General features: G+C 36.0%; 3 protein-coding genes across 3 annotated transcripts; all 3 read left to right on the top strand.

Annotated features, from left to right (window-relative positions):
- Positions 1-9,683: 9,683 nt before the first annotated feature.
- On the top strand, positions 9,684-11,347 carry epd (ependymin). Its single transcript, XM_058774595.1, is given in 7 exon segments — positions 9,684-9,818; positions 9,955-9,989; positions 10,416-10,550; positions 10,658-10,812; positions 10,814-10,842; positions 10,951-11,035; positions 11,151-11,347. Coding segments are annotated over 7 exon segments (690 nt in total). The 5' UTR covers positions 9,684-9,691; the 3' UTR covers positions 11,275-11,347.
- A 1,217-nt stretch (positions 11,348-12,564) lies between these two features.
- On the top strand, positions 12,565-18,195 carry panx1b (pannexin 1b). The gene is made up of 7 exons (XM_058776478.1): positions 12,565-12,819; positions 14,511-14,647; positions 14,729-14,928; positions 15,813-16,018; positions 16,127-16,437; positions 16,589-16,739; positions 17,050-18,195. The coding sequence occupies exons 1-7, from the start codon at positions 12,639-12,641 to the stop codon at positions 17,133-17,135; spliced, it is 1,272 nt and encodes a 423-aa protein (XP_058632461.1). The 5' UTR covers positions 12,565-12,638; the 3' UTR covers positions 17,136-18,195.
- Positions 18,196-18,573: 378 nt separating this feature from the next.
- Positions 18,574-20,087, top strand: ins (preproinsulin). Its single transcript, XM_058776827.1, has 3 exons — positions 18,574-18,881; positions 18,997-19,181; positions 19,885-20,087. Exons 2-3 carry the CDS (start codon positions 19,004-19,006, stop codon positions 20,031-20,033), a joined length of 327 nt encoding a protein of 108 aa, XP_058632810.1. The 5' UTR covers positions 18,574-18,881; positions 18,997-19,003; the 3' UTR covers positions 20,034-20,087.
- Positions 20,088-22,084: the final 1,997 nt, after the last annotated feature.

Below are 22,084 nucleotides of genomic sequence, written 5' to 3'. Positions count from 1 at the left end.
AATAAAGCATAAATTAATATACAGGTTGTAGTTGCATTACATTTTACTACCGATGAAGACATGGAAACTCGCAAGACAGTCCCTATGGGGAAGACCCTCCCACGCTTCCTTGCATGATCTAGTCTCTGTCTCTCTCTGACGTTGTCTTACTCAACAGCTGCTTTCTACAAGAAAATGAAATTTCTGTTTTACCCCATGACCAGCTGGGGCGTAAATTCACAAAAAGTACCTTAAATAAGGAGACCACAATATCTGTAAATTTGAAACATCTGTATAAAAATTGAAAAATCATGGTTTCACTTGCTCTAGAGCTAATGCATTGCACTCCTATATCCCCTGTACATTTATTTGCAGTTAGCACATCTTTTATCCCATTGGTGCCTCCATGAATCGGATTTGTTAGTCCACACTCTTAAAAATAAAGGTGCTTCACGATGCCATAGAAGAACCTTTTTGTCTAAACGGTTCCATGAAGAACCTTTAACATCTGAAGGACCTTTCTGTTTCACAAAAGGTTCTTTGTGGTGAAAGAAGGTTCTTCAGATTATAAAAAGGTAAGGAAGAGATGGTTCTTTAAACAACCTTTGACTGAATGGTTCTTTGTGGAACCAAAAATGGTTCTTCTGTGGCATCGCTTGAAGAACCGTTTGAAGCACCTTTATTTTTAAGAGTGCAGAACATCCCATAGATGCACAGTCAGATTGTGAATTTGGAACTGAATTTTTGAACTGTTCCTGAAACCATTCCTGCACAGTTTCTGCAGTGTGACAGACAGGATGGATTATCCTGCAGAAAGAGGCCACTGCCATCAGGGAAACACCTTTGCCATGAAGCGGTGGACGTGGTAGGTAGGTGGTATGTGTCAAAGTAATATCCACATGAATTCAAGGACCTATGTTACACAGCAGAATGCCCATGACCCTGGCACGCAGGTTGTCTTTTGCTACACTCTCAGAAATAAAGGTACAAAAGCTGTCACTGGGGCGGTACCTTTTCAAAAGGTACATGTTTGTACCTTAAAGGTACATATTAGTACTTAAAGTGTACATATTTGAACCTAATAGGTACAAAAGTGTACCTTTTGAAAAGGTACCGCCCCAGTGACAGCTTTTGTACCTTTATTTCTGAGAGTGTAGGTATTAATCACTGCATACCAGGAATGGGAAGACTTGCTGTTTTGGAGATGCTCTGACCCAGTTGTAGAGCCATCATTATTCGGCCCTTTTTCGAGTCACTCATGCCCATTTTTCCTGCTTCCAACACATGCAAATTCAAGAACTAACTGTTCACTTGCTGTATAATATATCCCACCCCTTGACAGGTGCCATTGTAGCAATATATTCAATGATATTCACGTCACCTGTCTGTGGTTTTCATGTTGTGGCTGATATATTTCTGAACAAACTGGAATTTTCTTCTTTTATGTTTTTCTGCAGTTCCTGCTGCTTGTGGAAATCAAAAGAAGTTTAATAATAGTGTAAATAAATGTTTGTTTGTTTTTATTTATATTTTACAGTTATTCAAAACATTTCTGACCTGCAAGTCAAAAACAGCAGGTAAACATGGTAAATGAAACTCAGTCCTAGCACGTGGCTTTGAGAAACAACTAAAATATATTTAACATTAAAAAACAACAGTTTCAAAAGGAAATCCTCTGGATTGTTCTTGTACATCCCCAGTGTTTATTGAATTTACTTTCTTTCAATCTGTCTAACCTGGGATATCCGAATACTACAAACATTTTTTTCGTTGTCTCTTCTTTTTGAGGGAATATCCATTCTATGGACACTGGCGATTTCATTTGCTGTGAAGACATGAAGTTTTAGACATGCAACACAGTGTCACTGGATTTTGAGGTAATCATATGACCATTGTTTAACAGAAGATGCCACACATTCAGACCACAACTACTATGTAAGTTGACATGTATAGTTTACAGTGAGTAAAAATGGTGAGGTTTATTTGGTGATGCAAAACCGCAGTTGCACCACATGAGCGTCTCACTTCATGTTTTTCATGGCAGAAGTTTTGAGTTGAGCAACACTTCCTTTCTCCATTGCTCTCTCTCTCTCTGTCTCTCTCTGTCTCTTTCTCTCCGTCACACTTTTCTCTCACTCTCTCTCAAGTGATGTCAGTTGTCAGAGATGAAAACTTATTTAGAGACATACGTACATATGTATGTTCACATTATAGAGGTAATTATAGAGAGCCAATGCATGTTACCTTTTTAATTTAAAAGACAATTGAATATATTATGTATATTATATAATCAGCATAAATGGAAAAATTAAACTGAAAATATACATGATTTTTAAGAATGTCTTACTAAATGGTTTCATGTTATTGGTAACAGCACTAGAACTGCATGACCTTATGAAAAAGAAGTGAGCTTAATTGTATCAAATGTGCTCTTGAAGAGTACTTGAAAGTATATGAAAAACTGTAGTTGCAGGTAATATAATAATAATTATATAAAAGGCCACTTAAGTGTACATTAAGAGCAGTGTTGGGCAGTAACTAGTTACAAGTAATTTAGTTAATGTAATATTATTACTTTTTGCAGTAACTAGTAGTGTAACTAATTACTAACAAGATTTCAGTAATAATATTACAGTTACCATCCATAAAACAGCTTAGTTACTTTTGATGCCTCAACCCCGCTGATTTAAAATCCAACAATCAAATAATTCCTAGATTTATTTTCATAATTTTCACGACTTGCACATGCATGTGATGTCCCCAGTGCAACAGGCAAGCTTGGAATATGGAAAAGCATACATTCAGCAGATAGAAATGTTGCATTATATTGATTTTGTCAGGAGAAAATATGATCTGAACACTGTTGTGTAAGTTGTGGCTGTACTTTATTCTGGCATTACATCCCACAGATCAGCATTTGGTACATTATAATACTATAATTAAAAATCTTTTTGGAAAATGAAACAGTTTCTTACAAACTTATGTGATTTGATAAAATAGGCCTACATAATGAAATATAATCGTATATGAGTAACGGAGAAATAACAATTAGCTTCAAGCTATGACAATTAATGAAATGAATACAACACTTCTACTTGAATGTCACTGTTAATCACTATTGAGTGTTTGTAATAACTTCTGACTGCGATCCAATGTGGATTTTGGTCAAATGATGAGGCAGAAATATGTTGTTAGTAACATTCAAGAAGAATTTAATGTGGAAAATACACAGTTACAACTTCTGTGGGCGTGAAGAAAAAGTAATGTAACTAGTAGTGTAACTAATTACTTTTGCAGTAACTAGTAGTGTAACTAATTACTAACAAGATTTCAGTAATAATATTACAGTTACCATCCATAAAACAGCTTAGTTACTTTTGATGCCTCAACCCCGCTGATTTAAAATCCAACAATCAAATAATTCCTAGATTTATTTTCATAATTTTCACGACTTGCACATGCATGTGATGTCCCCAGTGCAGCAGGCAAGCTTGGAATATGGAAAAGCATACATTCAGCAGATAGAAATGTTGCATTATATTGATTTTGTCAGGAGAAAATATGATCTGAACACTGTTGTGTAAGTTGTGGCTGTACTTTATTCTGGCATTACATCCCACAGATCAGCATTTGGTACATTATAATACTATAATTAAAAATCTTTTTGGAAAATGAAACAGTTTCTTACAAACTTATGTGATTTGATAAAATAGGCCTACATAATGAAATATAATCGTATATGAGTAACGGAGAAATAACAATTAGCTTCAAGCTATGACAATTAATGAAATGAATACAACACTTCTACTTGAATGTCACTGTTAATCACTATTGAGTGTTTGTAATCACTTCTGACTGCGATCCAATGTGGATTTTGGTCAAATGATGAGGCAGAAATATGTTGTTAGTAACATTCAAGAAGAATTTAATGTGGAAAATACACAGTTACAACTTCTGTGGGGCGTGAAGAAAAAGTAATGTAACTAGTAGTGTAACTAATTACTGGTGCCAGAAAGTTATAAGTAAAGTAACAATATTACTTTTGCAAGGAGTAACTAGTAATGAGTAATATATTACATTCTCTGAGTAACTAGCCCAACACTGATTAAGAGTGTCCACTTTTAAAAAGTGCACTTTGTAATAATGTATATGAGTATTTTGTCATGCTTTAAAAAAGTTATTTTGATGTGTTGACTAACAAAGCACAAGAACTTGATTATAGTTTGAACTGTAGTGTTATTTGATATTACATTTAAATTGCTTGATTACAAATGTGTAATTGTATTTAGACAGAATTCTGAAATTACATATAAAGATGTCAAAAAAGCACTCTTAAGGTAACTAACTGCATTTGATAGTTTGCTCTCTATATTCATTTTCATTTAATTGTAAATAACATGCAAGTGTCTGAAATCATGACATTCAATTCACACGCAATTGTGAATTTTGTCATTAATCATGTAATTTCTCATGATTATTTGTCAATTTATCATGTAATCCGGCATTATTTTAGATGATTCAAAGAGCATTTTGACTATTTGAAAAGTTAAAATCAATGTTGCAAATTAGAAATAGTGCGGAATCAGAAAAATAATTTTTTTTTTTCTCGTTTTACATCATATTTTGTCTTTGTTTCAAAGTTGTAAAGAAAAAAAAAATCCAGATTTGCTACATTTTGAGTTCCACATTTTAAATATGGTTTCAGACATTTGAAACCCAATGTATAGAAGAAGTAGTGGGTGGTTTTCTTAGTTTGGTCATATTCATGTTCATCAAGGAAATAAACCCCGTCATGACTCTTCCTGGTAATCCCTTGAGTGATCCTCTGTGTCAGTTGGAGGGGGCAAAAACAGAGAAGTAGGGCGAAAACCACATGGGTGGAGGCGGAGCAAAGCGGTGGTGTACAAGTTGTCATTTCTTGTTGTTTCGCGGTGACCCGTGGGAGGGGGTAATTCTCTGACAGACACCCACACAGATTTCACTGGGGGTTACAATGTCTACGGAGCTTTATATATGACTCAAATTACTTTGTATGCATGAATACATCATTAAGATGTAACACATACCATATATATTTACACATAATATATTACAAGTGCATTTAATGCAAGCAAAACCATGCATTTGGAAAGCATGTTACAATGTAAACAAAATGTGTCATAAATACACTTTTGATATTAACTTCCCTCCTGATATTGTTCCAGTAGTTCTTCCTCTTTTCTATTTTTCGAGCAATGTCTGTATTTCCGTTTGCTGTGATTCTCAGTCCTGACTCAATACTGACCCAATACTGTATATTAGTTTTCCTTTTGACACACCAGTTTGTTACATTTCTCAGCTAAAACTTATGATCTCACTTCTCTCTCTCTCTCTCTCTCTCTCTCTCTCTCTCTCTCTCTCTCTCTCGATTTTCTGTTTTTCTTACTCAACTTCTCTTTCCCTTATCCTTATTTCTCTCGGGTTATTATCATGACATAAACTCACTGCTCACTTTATTAAGTACACCTAGTCAGACCCCCTTTTGCCTTCAGAACTGCCTTTCTTCTTCGTGGCATAGATTCATCAAGGTGCTGGAAACATTCCTTAGAGATTTTGGTTGATGTTGACATATTATCACGCAGTTGCTGTAGATTTGTCAGCTGCACATCCATAATGCAAATCTCCCGTTGGATCGAGATCTGGTGAATTTGGAGGCAATTGAGTATAGTGAACTCTGTCATAGGCCTATTCAAGAAACCAGCAGTGTTGCCAGATAGGATGGACGATTTCCAGCCCAAAAGCCGCCCAAAATTTTAACTGTAAAAATATGTGATAGAATGTAAATCAAGGTTGATAAGAGCCATTTTTATCTCCTTAAAACAAAATAATGACGATAAAATAATATAAATATAATGCTAGATAAATTTCCCATGGATCAAATCAGGGCAAATACATTAAAGAGAATTACCAAATATGATTAAAATATGCAAGCTAGCAGACAATCAAGAAATTAACCAATACCCTCGAAAAAACACATGCATCATTTTCAATGTCAACAGTCAGAATTTAAATGCAAAAAAGTGCCCAATATAAGTGATCGGAATAAGCAACGTTTCACACTCGTTCATGCACACACCATGACAGTCAAAACTGTGTCATTCATTGATGCATACTGTATGATAATCTGACAAAAAAATAATAATTTAACAACAACTACTGTATAATGCTCTTACCTTCGTATCGCTCTATAATTTCACACAGAACTAGAGGAAGTCTTTCATGAAGTTCATATTGAACATATAATACAGAACTTTGCACAGTCAAAACTAAGTCCAGCAGCTTTCAATGATATAGCAATCTGGGCCGTTTAAAAGATTGAAAAAAAAAAAAACAGGATTGTATCGATATAAATAGATTTTGATTAAATAATTTAACTGTGCTCTGATTTTGGAGTTGCAGTGATCTCGTGTCATCTCTCCCTCAACATGTGTAATTCACATTTGTGAGTTAAAACACTCTCCATTCTTTACCATGTAACTTATATTTAGGCATTATGATCACTTATACAGTTATACATTCAAAATCAGATCCGTTATCGCGCTAAAAACCCGTCACTCATGAATCATCACGTCTGTCTGCTGATCCCTAGTGATTGGCCTCGACGTCAACATCAGCACCAGTCGTCTTTGCAGTGTGTGCACGTGTGTTTAGTAACGTCGTGATGACTGATTGGATGCAGTATGTGCACTCTTGTGCTTGAATGTTAACCAATTAGCCTATACAATTTATATGTTTGAAAACCACCAAACTGACCCCAAACCAGCCCAAATTTTGTCCACCCGCCCAAGCCAATATTTACCAGCACAATTAAATTCAAAACCGCCCAATCTGGCAACAACCAGTCTGAGCTTTGTGACATGGTGCATTATTCTGCGGAAAGTAGCCATCATATAACGATGTGTTCATCAGATGTGTGTTCAGAGATGCTTTCCTGCATACTTCGGTTATAATGATTTACTGTTGCCCTGCCATCAGCTCAACGTCTGGTCATTCTCCATTGACCTCTGGCATCAACAAGGCATTTTCATCCACTGAACTGCCGCTCACTGGATATTTTCTCTGTTTTGGACCATTTTCTGTAAAGCGTAGAGATGGTTGTGCATATAAATCCCAGTAGATCAGCAGTTTGTGAACTGTCTGGCGCCAACAACCATGCCAAGTTCAATGTCACTTAAATCACCTTTCTTCCTCAGTCTGATGTTCCGTTTGAATTGTCTACACGCCTAAATGCATGGGGTTGCTGCCATGTCATTGTCTGATTAGATATTTGCATTAACAAGCAGTTGAACAGGTGTACCTGACAAAGTGGCCTAAAGTGGTGCAATATTTACAAGACAACGCAGATCCTTAACCAAATTACCATATGCCATTAGGTTTTATTTTCAAATGGACTAAATACAGTTTATTGGCTATCAAATGAGATCAGACTTGTACACTCTACAGCCAGTAGGTCTATATTATGATTCCTATGGAATCTTTTTTACTTGGTATTATGTCTGGTCTTATATCTGGTAACACAAGTTCTCCTTATCTGAACATGAACTAAAAAGGCACAGGGATAAGAGAGTCAGACAAACTCTGTTATCAATCAGTGAAAGCTATTAAGATAAATTATGATAAATATTACTACTAATAAAATATGAATAATAACAGTAAACATTTAGTTGATTGCATGACAATGTTGTTAAGAAAAATGTACATATCTCGACAACTAGAGAGAGAGCAAATAACAATACTTGATCCTGCATTCTTGGTCCAATGCTGGAATCCTAAAGGTGAGCCTATACACCACAAATTGAACGCAGCTTAGAACAGTTCAAACTTCTGAACTATGAGAAGTTGCACAATAGCCCGATGAGGCTGTAGCTTCCGGTTTGCACACATTTAGAACAGGGGGGAAAAAGGGGCTGTTGCTTTCAAATGATCCACAAGATGGCAATGATAACCAAAAGCTATCGCTGATTCTAGAATGTAAGAAGGCCTTTAATTTTGTGAATTCTTTTGGGATGGTTATTCATGGGCCAGCAGACCTCTTGCTAGACCTTTTATATGAATTCAGTTTACATAAAAATAAAATAAAACAGAGGCATACTTCCAATCCAATAGTCAGGCTGAGTATAAAATAGAATAAAATAGAATAGAATAAAATAAAATAAAATATAGTATATAATATAATAAAATACTGATATATGGAAAATAGTAAATCTGTCATTTAGATTTGCATTCAAAATTCGTACATGTTTCATGTTTTCCTTCTGGTTTATTGTTCCCTTTAACTTAGAAAACAAGACTGACATCAAGCAGGGAAAGCAAATAAACTAAGTTTCACCATTCACGAGCATCCCGCATTGACTCCAGCAGAACAGAGCCCACGAAGGTGACTGCAGTTCAACATCTGGGCCCTGATAGTCTCTACACGCAACAGCCACACACCTCCTCTTTTGGTATTCATTATACATATTATTTATTCATCTTAAATTTATAATGAAAAGATTATTTTGCCAAGGCTTTATTTTTTAAGAAAGCCAGTTTAAGAAACACGTCTGCTGTACAAAATTTACAGTGTTTGAATACCAGACACCTGCACAGTTATTGGAAAAGAATGATTGGAAATTGAAAGATCCAGATTTCGCAACATGCATCAGCTAAATACACAAAGCTTTTCTTTAAAACTGATCTAATTTTCCACACCCGGATCTTTACCATCTAAACGCAAAAGTCAGAATCAATTCCTGACAATCCCTGGCATAAAACAGCAATAGTGAAAGTGGCCTACAAATGTTTAGGGGGATTTCTTGTGTCCTCTTTCCAAGAAAACAGAATCAATGAATTATAGTCAAAATTCTTATAAGTTGCTAGATATGCAGTTGAGTTTGTGCATGTCTCAGGTGTAAAGAATTGACAATAGCTACATTTAAATTTGAAGTTGGCCTTTATCTTGTTTGACTACCAGTGGTACAAAATGAAGTCAAATCACATGGGTGGCAAAACAACTGACCAGAATGTTTTCTTCACATTTATTGAGAATTTACAACTAGAACTAGACAAGAAATATTATAATTTAAATGATGAAGAAATTCATTTCTTTACTTCTGGCGTTGTTTCTTTTACATACTTGCATATTAACTTGTGTGATGTATATGAGGTTTGAAAGATGATTGCGATTCTTAAAATGTAAAAATCAGATGAAAATGCTTCGACGTACCACACGTGTAGACTAGCAAGTGTGTTGAAACACAGAAAGTACCAGATGGGCTTTTGTTTTCACACCTGTATAGCTGACTTTTGTTTTTCTTTTCTTTTCTTTTTTCCTTGATTGAGAAGTTCAGTCAGGGCATCCTCAGTGTATTCTTCACCTTACATGAACCAAAATCATGTGATGCGACACCAACTGTCTCTGGACTTATGGTCCACCAGTATGGAGCCAGCACCGCTGAGTGCCGATCAGAGGCCGGACGGGGGGGATTGTTTGTATAATTTCAGTTTTTTTGACCTTGTTTATCTTATGAATGGCCATTTGTGCCAATTCTTTCCTGCTTTGTCATTTGCACTTACAACAGAAGGTGATTTCGAAACATCTTTTGTTTATTCCATCACTGGATGTCCAGGAGATGGAAGGGAGGGGGCATTTATATGGGGTGCAGGGGTTATATATAAAAAGTGCACTCTCTGAATGATTGTGGATGTGTCTGGACCTGAAGAAAGTTGGAGAGCAATGATGCATACAGTCAAGCTGCTCTGTGTGGTTTTCTCGTGCCTCTGTGCTGTTGCCTGGGCTTCGTCTCATCGCCAGCCATGCCGTAAGAGCTTTTTTTTTGTCTTTGCAGTTAAAGAAGAATCAGTTTCTGTAATATTACTGTTTTTTTTTAAATCTGAACATTCTCTGAAGCTGTAAGTTGATGTGAAGACATTTTACTTTTAATGTTTCTTTTACAGATTCACCACCACTGACCAGTGGAACAATGAAAGTGGTGAGTGTATAAAATTTCAAACAGATGTTTAATATTACGCAGTTAGTGTACAATTTGCCTCTGTAATGAGAGAACCTTTAAAAATAGAGCCTTTAAAAATGCTGTCTTTTACAAATACATGCATAAGCCCTCACCATTTATGAAACAACATTATGCAGTGATTGTACAAGTCTTTTTAAGTAATACAAACACTAATTTTAAGGCATCTACAGTGATAATATTCCCTTTCAAATGCCTGTGTGATAAAATATTTGCTTAACATAAGGCAGTGTAGAAAAAAAGACTTGAAATTGTATTTGCATTTGGCATGGTTTCATTACCAAAAACCGATTGTAAAGTTGAGAACTATTAAAAGCTAAATAAATAGTATTTTTATTGAACATTTATACTGTTCTCTTTTGTTTCACATGCGAAATGCACATTCAGGTTTCAACAGGGGGTCATGACCTTGCATCTGGAGAGTTCAGTTATGACTCCAAAGCGAATAAATTTCGTTTTGTGGAGGACACTGCTCACGCGAACAAAACTGCTTATATGGATGTGCTCATACATTTTGAAGAGGTAGGCCTAATCATATCAGCAATTCTGACTTTCTCTATTCCTCTTCCTCTTTCAGCTTGTGATTCTTTTTTCAGCAATATATTTTCAAGCACTTTATTTCCACACAGGGTATACTTTATGAGATAGACAGTAAAAACGAGAGTTGCAAGAAGGAGACTCTGCAGTTCCGTAAGCACCTGATGGAGATTCCCCCCGATGCCACTCACGAGTCTGAGATTTACATGGGCAGCCCCTCCATCACAGAGCAGGGACTCAGAGTTCGTGTGGAATGGAAAGTTGCCTGAACTTCATGGTCAATACCTTTTGGTTATTTTATTGTTTATCAGAATCATGCTTTTTAATATTTTACTGTTTCAAAGTATCATGTTTATTTTTTGGTGGGTTCCAATTTCCTTTTCAGCGCACTACTCTATGTCAACCACTTCCTGTGGCTGTTTGCCGGTCTCTGGCTCCTACTATGGTGAGAAGAAGGATCTTCTCTTCAGGTACAGCATAGATTAAATTCACGTTTCTCTGAAAATGTTTTTGAAGATGTCTACATGTTATTGTATCCTGCAGTTTTACATATCACTCATTAAACTGTGCTATTTTCTCCTTCAGTTTCTTCGGTGTTGAAACAGAAGTTGATGACCAGCAAGTCTTTGTTCCCCCGGCCTATTGTGAGGGGGTGGCATTTGAGGAGGCACCAGACGACCACAGCCTCTTCGACCTGTTCCACGACTGAAAAAAGCATATGATATACAAACGCCCAAAGATGGCTACACACAATAATAAAAAGAGCATTTAAATGAAAAATATTTCCTGTATCCATCTTTCTTTCTTCAGAAAATGTTTGCAGTTTCTTTCTCGCTATCTTTTTTTTGTCTTTTGCAACTTTTCTTCACTGAAGTCAATAAAGCTGAGCTTTCACTGAAATCCATTTTTGATGTCTGTTTGAAAAACAAAATAATCACAGAGGTGTTAAAAATCAGCAATTCAACAGTATGACTTAAAGATCATTGAACGGAAAGAATGGAAAAAGTAACTCAAAGTTCTTATTTCCAAGAAAAATTAACTAAATGAATCCATCAAAAAGAGTTTTATGTGCAATGCAGTGACAAAACTTTCATATATCCATATCATACACCCTTAAGCATGTTATTGAACAGTTAGTTTGTGCTACTGAAATTATAAACACAGGATCACTGAGTAAATGCGATGTATATGAACTGCATTTCTTTACTTACTGTTTAGTGCTACAATAGCTTTTATTTACATGTTTATTTCAATGAGAAATAGTGATGATCCCAAAAATCTTCTGTTTGCCTGTATTCAGTTATGCACAAGTAGTGTTCATTGGATGGCAGGGTCAATGTCACAGACAGAAAGAGATTTGTGGGAAGCCACACCACAGTCTTGTGAAAGCTGCATGGAGCCTCTGACGTGTATCTTCACTGTCTGAGATTTACCTAACCAGCACCTCTGTCTCTCAGCAAAGTCAGGGAAATTTCCCAATTTCACTGCTTAGAGATACAGATAATTCTTGTATAATGACATGAATATTTCTTTCTTTCTTAATTTTAAACATTTTGTTTTAAATAAATGCATAATCAAATAGACTTTTTACATGCAGTTTTTTATTCAAATAATAAAACCAATGAGGTATCTCATCTCACCCCCGCCATTGTAATATTATATAATTACATTATTATTATTATTATTATTATTATTATAGTTTACTACTAGCCTAGAAGTTATCCCTCTTACTTTATTGCTATCTTTATTAATAACAGATTTGTTTGTCACAGGTCTGTTTTCTTTGTCTTATAAAATCACACTTGTATCACACTTCACTCTTGATTTTATGTCTCATTAAAACACACATCAGTAAGCGTAAAGGAGGCTATGTGCGTGTGTGTGTGTAACGAGCTTTTTTAAAACGTACAGAAGATTTAATACTTTTATTTGGACGACTGAAGCAATCAGAATAAGGTTTCGTCAATTCCCTCTGGTGTTGTTGTTACTGGCTGGTGAATCGAGCACGAAACCCTGCCCACCGGAACTAGTGGTGCACTTGACTTGACGCATGCTGTACATTTCATCTCAACAATGGCAATAGCACGCGTTGCTACCGAATATGTATTTTCAGATTTTTTATTGAAAGAGCAGAGTGACTCTAAGTATAAAGGCGTGCGCCTGGAACTGGCAACAGACAAACTGGCCACTTTTATCGCGGTCGGGCTTCCTTTGTTACTCATCTCACTCGCCTTTGCACAAGAAGTCTCTGTGGGTCAGTAAAAATATTTTATCACCTCTTCCGAAATTTGCGAAAGAAGAAGACAAAAAAAAAAAAAAACAGTCAACAGTAGTGTTTAATTTGAAACAACTGATGGAAACGAAGAGGCGTAACCTGTGGGGATAACTGATTCAAACTGATAAACATGAAGCGCATCTCGGTTGTCTTGCTGATTTGAACAGAAAAGGCTGCCAATTGTTGAAAGACACTCGCTAAATCGACGTTTACTACTTTGTTCTTGTAGAATGTTTTGTAATATTTCGTTACAGGGCGTGTTTTTACACAACTTTCTGTCGATTTTTTTTTTAAACAAAGACCAACGCCAATCGCTAATCGGTTTTGTGTGTAAATCCAGAATGGGCGCGTCACTGCTGAAGATGTGTCAGGAGCGATGCGCGCGTTCACAAAACAAAACATAATAACACGCATGCAGCAATGTAAAAGCATGCGAACTGTTAACATCATATTTTGCAGGATTAATGCCCTTTATATATATATATATATATATATATATATATATATATATATAATTTTTTTTTTTTAAGTTTTAAATAATTATTGCGGCCAGTCTTTTGCCACGCGCATTGTGACATTATATCTTTGATTTATTTTTATTTCAGCCAGTGTAGTTGAGGGCGCTGTCTGTTTCTGTATAAGGAGTCGGAGGCAAAAAAAAATACACTTCTTCAATCACAACTAAACCAGAGTGTTATGCTTAGCAAATATCTGTCTTCCTAAGACAAAAGTGTTGTTTCACAAAATTTAAAACCGAAAAAGAGCATAATCCCAACAAACACAGAACGTTCCCCTAACGTTCCCATTTGGATATTTTTTGGGAACCAAATAACAACGTTCTGGGAACCAAAAATTGTTAGCTGGGATGTTCGAATCTGCTATCTTTGATGCTGTTGAATTCAGAATATCTTTTTTTTTTTTTTTTCTTTTCCTGTAGGTTGTTGGTTAAATGTTGCAACATTATCCATACAGGATGGTTGTCATCATGGTTATGGGCTCTATTGTTATACTAGTTTTTAATAATAATAAAAAATTTTTTAAAATGCAATAAATACTGACTGTATGAATTTATATTAATATTATTAATTCTATTATAATATTAAAATCGGTAACACTCTGAGTTGTTAAAGTTCACTCAAAAATATATATTCTCTCATTTACTAGTAGTGTCATTCCTAAACTGACTTTAATTTATCTGCAGAATGCAAAAGAATATATATTGAGAAACGTCTCAGTGTTTTTTCCCCTCCATACAGTGGAACTCAGTGGGCTCCAATATTGTTTGGTTACCGATATTCTACAATATATCTTCCTTTGTGCTACTTTTGGCAATACTTCACCACAGACTTTTAGGTACATTAGTAGTCTGTCAATTATGAAGGAAGCTATTGTGGTCTTTCCACTTGTTCCTCTAGTTGTATGATGACGAATTTAAGATGAGTGTTTGAAAGACATTTATAAATAGACATAGTTATCACAAAGCACACCAACATAATACACAGGAATATCTTTTGCTCATAAAAAACATGCAAAAAGCACTTTGTATTTCTGTGATAAGTAGCATATTTGAGCATTTTTGGGATGAGATGAATCTCTTTTCCGTAACATAGCTCTTATTATGACTTAAGCTAAGAAAATGACAAGTTCTTGTGTAATTTCCTCTCTCTTAGGTACTCAGATCACATGTTTTCCACCCACTAACTTCACATTGAGACAGGCTGCATATGTGGACTCCTTCTGCTGGGCTGCAGTAGAGCATCACCCTACAGAAAATGGGGCTGATAGCGCCCCCCTTCATCTACACAAGGTAATGATGAACAACAATGACATTATCCAAAGAGGTTCTTTGTTGCTTTGTTTTTGTCTTATTCTCTGTCTCTACCTGCAGTTCTTTCCTTATATCCTTCTGCTGGTTGCCACCCTCATGTATATTCCTGCTCTCTTCTGGCGCTTTGCGGCTGCCCCTTCCCTATCCTCTGACCTCAGTTTTATCATGGAGGAACTTGACCGTTGCTACAACCGTGCCATCCGCCTCGCCAAGAGCCTCACTACCAAACAAGACAAAGACATTGCAGAAGACCCACACAGGTGTAGTGAACTGAACATTTTCAAAAATCTAGCTGTGATGGCAACTTGAAGTTTTGAATTCTGAGAAATACAATGTTTGATTCTCACAGAGTGCTTCTAAAACTGCTTTTAAAAGCCATTAGCGACACTGTACAAAAAAACAAAAAAAACAAAGGCTTGAATTCATTCAGAATATTTAAACACTCCAAAAAGTTGGTTTGCTTCAAGATCAACTCATGTCCAGACTGAGACTCTGTAAATCTGTATCAGTAAAAAAAAATAAAATAAAATAAAAAGGTGAGTTTTAAAAATAAGTCTCTTATGTTCACTGAGGCTGCATTTATTTGATATTTTGATCAAGTAAAAACAGTAATATTAAACATTACAAATGTAATGGAAATAATGTTTTTCTATTTTACTGTATTTTTTTTTATGTAATTTATTCCTGTAATGGCACAGCTGAATTTTCCTCAGTGTCACATGATCCTTCAGAAATCTCTGCTGATTTGGTACTCAAGAAACATTTCTTATTATCATCAACAGTGGACAACTTTTTTGGATTTTTTCAGGAATCTTTTATGTGTGGAAAGTTCAAAAGAACAGCATTTATTTATTCATTTGAAATACAAATCTTTTGAAACATTATAAATGTCTATACTATCACTTTTAATCAATTTAATGCATTATGCTGAATAAAAGTATTAATTTTCAAATCAAAAGAAATATTCAAATCACTTTCCTGAATGAATGCTTGTGAACAATGGACTTCTTTGCTATTTAAGCTTCCTTTCTATTTCATTTCCTTCCTCACTTTTAACCCAAATATTTCAATATCCTTAATATTCTGATTCTGCTGCTCTTAACCTTAATCTTAAACCCCTCTATTCTCTCTCTCTCTCTCTCAGTGGTCTTGAAATGACTGAAGCTTGTTTTAAGTACCCTCTTGTAGAGCAGTACTTAAAGACAAAGCGTTCATCTTGGGCTTTGGCTGCAAAATATCTGCTTTGTCGGGTTTTAACATTCCTCACTTTACTGCTGGCCTGCTTTTATCTGACCTACTACATCTTTTGGGTGTCACCCAGCGATCAGTTCTCCTGTAACCTGCGCAGAGGTGTGTGCTAGATAATGTGTTTCTGTGTGGTACACTTCAGAAATGTATATTAACATGTGAGAGAGTATCTAATCATTTTCTGATGAATGTGTTTGTGTTTGTCTCCAGGTATGTTAGTAAATGAGAGTGTGGTGCCAGATGCAGTTCAGTGTAAGCTGGTGGCGGTGGGAGTTTTCCGCCTGCTAAGTTGCATGAATCTGGTGGTGTATTTACTGTTAGTACCGGCTGTGGTTTACGCTGCCTTCCAGCCTGCTCGTCAGCACCAGCGCGCTCAGTTCCTCCGTCCATACCACCTGCTGCCTGCTTTCGGTCACGTGCTGGATTTGCAGCCTACCACTCGCCGGTATGATGACCTCAGCATCTACCTGCTGTTCTTGGAGGAAAACTTGAGTGAGCTTAAGAGCTACAAATGTTTGCAGGTTTGTAAATATGTGCATCAGAGTGTTTTAGTTTTATGCATCTGATTTATATTTTTGTCTGGGAATGAGATATTAGTGCATTTTACCCTGATCTGAATGCTGGTGTCAGTGAGTGAAGACTAATCCATTTGTTTGTGATGTGTGTACACAGGTGTTGGAGCTGCTGTCAGAGGGAGGGGAAGCAGCATTTGACACCATGTGTCTCCTCAGGACTCTAGGACAAGTGAGGACTGACATGGTGGACAGAAAACAAGCCCAAACTGTAAATGGAAATGCAGAGAAAGAAATCTCTGAAGTGAAGGGTAAGTATAACATCAGTAAAGTGAAAATAAGACAAAATAATTACTTGTCTTTCCTTCACAATTAATTTGTATAATTTTTTTTTTGTATAATTTACTGCTGATATTATGTTGGCTTATTAAAAAATAAATCTGTAAGCCAATGAAATATAGCTTTGAAAAATTAAATTCAAATCAGATGAATCTTTCATCTTTTTTATGTGAAGAGAACGAACACTAAATCCACGTTCTTTTTGTCGGGAGTTAGAAAAAAGCAAAGTGCACAGGTAAAGAATTCTTGTTGCTATATCAATATGAATGTGCTTTTCTCTAGATGCCTCTTCTGTTCTGCTGGATGATGGAGGACAGACAGAAAAAAGCTGCAGCTGTGTGAAAGATGTAAGACACAGGGTGGTCTAACATAAAACAAAGTCAAATCAAATGACAAACGATGAGTTTACATGTATTTTCAATATGAAGGAAATGTAAGATTATATAATGCTCGACTATAACACTGGTTATTTACTAATTTACTAACTGCGGAACTGAGCTACATGAGCTTTTTATGCCTTATATTAATAGAAATGGGATGAATGTTTTTATAACTTGAAGTTATTATTTGCGAGGTTGATGAATGTTAAGACCCTATTGTATGCATTATGAAAACAATGTTACAACATATATACTGGGCTGCCCTTTGTAGGTACAGTATTGTTGCAACAATGAGAGAAAAAGAAACTAAATAATTAAGATGCTAATGTTAGAATACTAACAACTAACTTCTGCCAATGTTGCTTCTTGGTAACAAACCATTTAAATAATTCCTTTTAACATACAAATAATGGCTGCAAGAGTATAATGTGACCCAAAAATCATCAAAGTCTTCGCTGGGTAAGACTTAACTTTAATTAGGCCCCATTTCTAGAGGTAATAATGCACTGCCTATGCAAAAAGCAATAATCAAATATACAAAATATAATGTATGATATGTATAATACTATGTATATGTATAATACTGTTTTTAAGTTGAATATTTTATAGTTTTGTATTTATTTGATGCAGACTTATGTCAGAGATGTGTTTAAATTGTATCTTTTTGTTATATGTCTTCTTACCTTAAATCCTTCAGAGATGTTAAATTGCATGTCTTCAAATGCGAGCTCTTCAAAAATGGTGCCTGTAACCCTAAAAAGTGACTTTTAATAGACTTCATTCAGGGATGTAGAATACAGGCTTGTAATGTAATAAAAAGCACTCCATTTCCCCCATACATCTGTATTTTTCTCTGTTATCATGGATTTATATACCTTTGGCACATTCAGTACGTACATAAAGCTAAAAATAGCTGAAAGTCATGAAGTTCAGCACTAATGTTGGGCTATATTTCAGTAAACCAGCTTCACATTTTCATTTACTGCTAAATATCAAATATTGTTTTATGGCTAAGCTCCTGAAAATCAATAATGAGGTGGCTTTGACAGTTACAGACTTGAAAAACAAAGAAGTGGGAATAAAGATCCATAAACAAAGAATCATTTAAGCAGAAAGGGTTCTTCAGGCTGATATGTTTCTAAATAGAACTGTTGCTATTTGTAAAGAACCATTAAAGTTTTTTTTTAAACTTTAGAATAGAGTGTAGTTGTCATTGCTCAAAAACGTCACATAGAGGATGTCACAAACATTACTACTGTCTAATGAGACATTTTCCCGAAAATGAGATATCCAGAGACATTCTGTTTCACTCACAATCTTTACAAAGAAAAGCCACCAGCTGTCACCTTCTAGCAGATCCATGATCAGGTCATTCTGTGTAAACTTCCACTCTCAACAATGATTAACAATTAACCAAAACACACTTGAGATTGTCAGTACAGGCTACTAGACCTGCGTGAGCACCAGAATGTGTTTGTCTTTCGTGAGCGTAGTAGCACTCAGGAGTTGATGTGAATTAGTTGGGCAAACACAGCTAATGTGGCATGTGTAATCGGACAGTCACTTAAAAGTGTTAAAGTGTGTTTGCGCACAAGATTCGTTTTCCGCTGATTCAGGCAAAGACTGCAGAACCTGCCTAAACACATGTATAAAAGTGAGGAGCACACGCTGTTCATCCCAAACCTTTCCTCATCTACCATCTCTGCCATTCCTTATCCTCTGCTTCAAGAACAGGTATGTGACCAGCAGGATGCTAAATCAACAGATGCTACAGTGCTATTGTAACTGGTGCTGCATGTAGATATATATGTGTTTTATCGGTAAAAGCAGATGTCTGTCTTTCTGTCAGCGTGACTATGGCAGTGTGGCTCCAGGCTGGTGCTCTGTTGTTCCTGTTGGCCGTCTCCAGTGTGAACGCTAATGCAGGGGCCCCGCAGCACCTGTGTGGCTCTCATCTGGTCGATGCCCTCTACCTGGTCTGTGGTCCAACAGGCTTCTTCTACAACCCCAAAAGAGATGTTGACCCACTTCTGGGTAAGGAAGACTATGTTTCTAGTAGAGAATCTTTGAAAAGTATGGAAATATGGGAAGAGACGCATGGAAACGAATAATACTCTGGATACTGCAAAGACATTCCACCTATCCTGTAATGTATTTAATATTGTGTAGTGTTCATAGTACGTTTTGTGTGCCTTTTAAATGTAAATACATTGCATGAAGAAGATAATACTGACATAATAATATTGGCTAAAATATGGCTAGAATAATGATAATGGTTAAGCAACAGTTTTCTATTTTTAAATATTTTTATAATGTGATTTATTCCTGTGATGGCAAAGCTGAATTTGTAACTGTAATACATTTGTCAGGATTCTTTAATGAGTGGGAAGTTAAAAAACATTTAGAGCATTTTATTTGAAACAGAAATGCATTTACTGTCACTTTTGATGAATAATAAAAAAAGATGAATGGTAGTGTATATGTATAAAATATATATAATGTGTAAAACAACTTAAAAAGTACATTTGCAGTATATCGTCATGGTTAGACATGACATTTTGGGGAGAAGTCAAAAAGTTTTAACCTCTGTGGCAAAGAATGAGGGTCTGATCTGATTGTCTTAATTTTTTTTTATCCAACTGAACGGGGTACTTCAAAGAAGAGCAAAAGTTCAGTTTGACCCTTTATATAAAACTAGACTAATGTGAGGACTTTCCCTATTGTTGTATTTTTCCAGGTTTCCTTCCTCCAAAATCTGCCCAGGAAACTGAGGTGGCCGACTTTGCATTTAAAGATCATGCCGAGCTGATAAGGAAGAGAGGCATTGTGGAGCAGTGTTGCCACAAACCCTGTAGTATCTTTGAACTGCAGAACTACTGTAACTAAAGAACCTGCACATGTCCTGTGACAACCGCCAATGACTTCACCACCTGTTTGCACACAGGCCTTAATGCTCTTGATTTGTTTTTCATAGAAAATAAAATTTTGTCAAATGAATGCAGGCGTTTTTGTATCTCTACATTGCAGTTTAAATAAGGTATTTAAAAATTCCAGTCATTTCAATGAGTGCGTTTACATGGACCCTCTTAATGCGATTATAACGAGATTTTGGCGATATTGCGATTATGCTTTACCTCATGTAAACGCAATACTTCGATCTAAATAATACGATTAAGCTTATAATCGCAGCAAGCATAATCGTATTAACATAGGTGGCGTACGCCGATTTTAATCGGAATATACAGGCAAACACCTTAATCGCAGTATTGCCGCTCTGACCAAAGTGCGCATGCGCTTGTGACATATATGAATAACGTGACACGCACCTGTAATAATACGGAGATTAGAAACGATGGAGGGGAACAAAGCATCGCATTCTGAGGAAAACACAACAAGCTGCCAGCAGTCTCTGTGCAACATGATCTCACAGAATTCCGTGTAATGTTCACGGACTTAATTAACCCCGAATCTGTGGTGGCATCACGGAATCGCCGAAAATTCCGTGCTGGACTCACAGAAAAAATTCCGTGATGGACTCACAGAAAAAATTCCGTGATGGACTCACAGAATGATACCAATGTAAGTCAGTGACAGGCATCAGCCGTGCTCCACACACGGAAACCAGTGAATCCGTGCATGGACCACGGCTGATGCCTTCTGTGAGCCCATCACGGAATTTTCGGCGATTCCGTGATGCCTCCACAGATTCGGTTAATTAAGTCCGTGAACATTACACGGAATTCTGTGAGATCAGGTTGCTCTGTTCCTTACCCTCATCCAGAAAGGACGAACAGAACGCGACGGCAGCGTATAGGCAAACAAATTCCATCATATTTCTATCATGGCGCCGAAAAAGCGTGGAATACAGCGATACAAAATCATTATGCATTAGACGTAAATAGATTAAAACAGCGACCAGTAACACTGCTCTTTCTGAGTCCATCATTTGTGCTGTCCAGTGGGGTATGTGAATAATGGCAGTGAAAAAATTAACCACAATTCTTAGCGAATAATAAGAATAATGGAAATTGCATGTAAACGGGAGTAAGAGCTTTGCTCTTGACATGTAAACATCAAAATGCGATTAAGTCCTTACTCTGATTATTGGAAATAATCGCAATATTCGTGCGCATGTAAACGCAGTCAATGAGAAAACAGTTCAGTTTTATTTGACAAGTTAAGAATATTAGGATAAACAGGAATAATTCACATTAGTTCAGCCCCATCTGAGCTCTTCTGATTGAAATATAGACTGTACTCAGATTCTGAGACTTTTGGTTCCATGACTATAACTCGAAACCTCTAGAGTGGAGTCTAAGTCAAACAACCTATCCAGCCAAACCCTGGGTTAGCCCATCATAACAGACATCATTTAATGAAAGATGGTATAATAGCAAAACAGCTTATTTAATTCTAAGGGCCAGAAACGTGAAAATGGTCATAAAAACTAGATTTTGGTGCAACACTGACAAGGCAAAAAAACAAACAAAAAAAGAAAAACAATATGGCTGTGTTACTAATGGTACAGGTGATTTTCTCAATATATATATATATATATATTTTTTTTTTTTCAGATTCCAGATATTCAAATAGTTGTATCTCGGCCAAATATTGTCCTATCCTAACAAACCATACAGCTTTCAGATATAAATTTTGAAAAATTGACACTTAAGGTTTTGTGGTTCAGGGTCACATATACTGTATAGCCTCATATGTGATGATTATAAATATTAAATAATAATATAATAATAATCTGAGAAGTCTGTTTTCATGACCTCTTTTTGAATACAACACTAGGTTTGAAAATATACAGTGGCATCATCCATTTAGACAGATAAATATAAATTGTAATATTCCACAATATTATTGGTTTTTACTCTATGAACAAATAAATCTAACTTTGGTGAGCAAAAAAGAATGTATGTCTTATCAACCCC

Source organism: Onychostoma macrolepis, chromosome 05, assembly GCF_012432095.1.
Source record: "Onychostoma macrolepis isolate SWU-2019 chromosome 05, ASM1243209v1, whole genome shotgun sequence".
Classification (NCBI taxonomy): Eukaryota; Metazoa; Chordata; class Actinopteri; order Cypriniformes; family Cyprinidae; genus Onychostoma; species Onychostoma macrolepis.
This window is presented reverse-complemented; position numbering and strand designations above follow the sequence as displayed.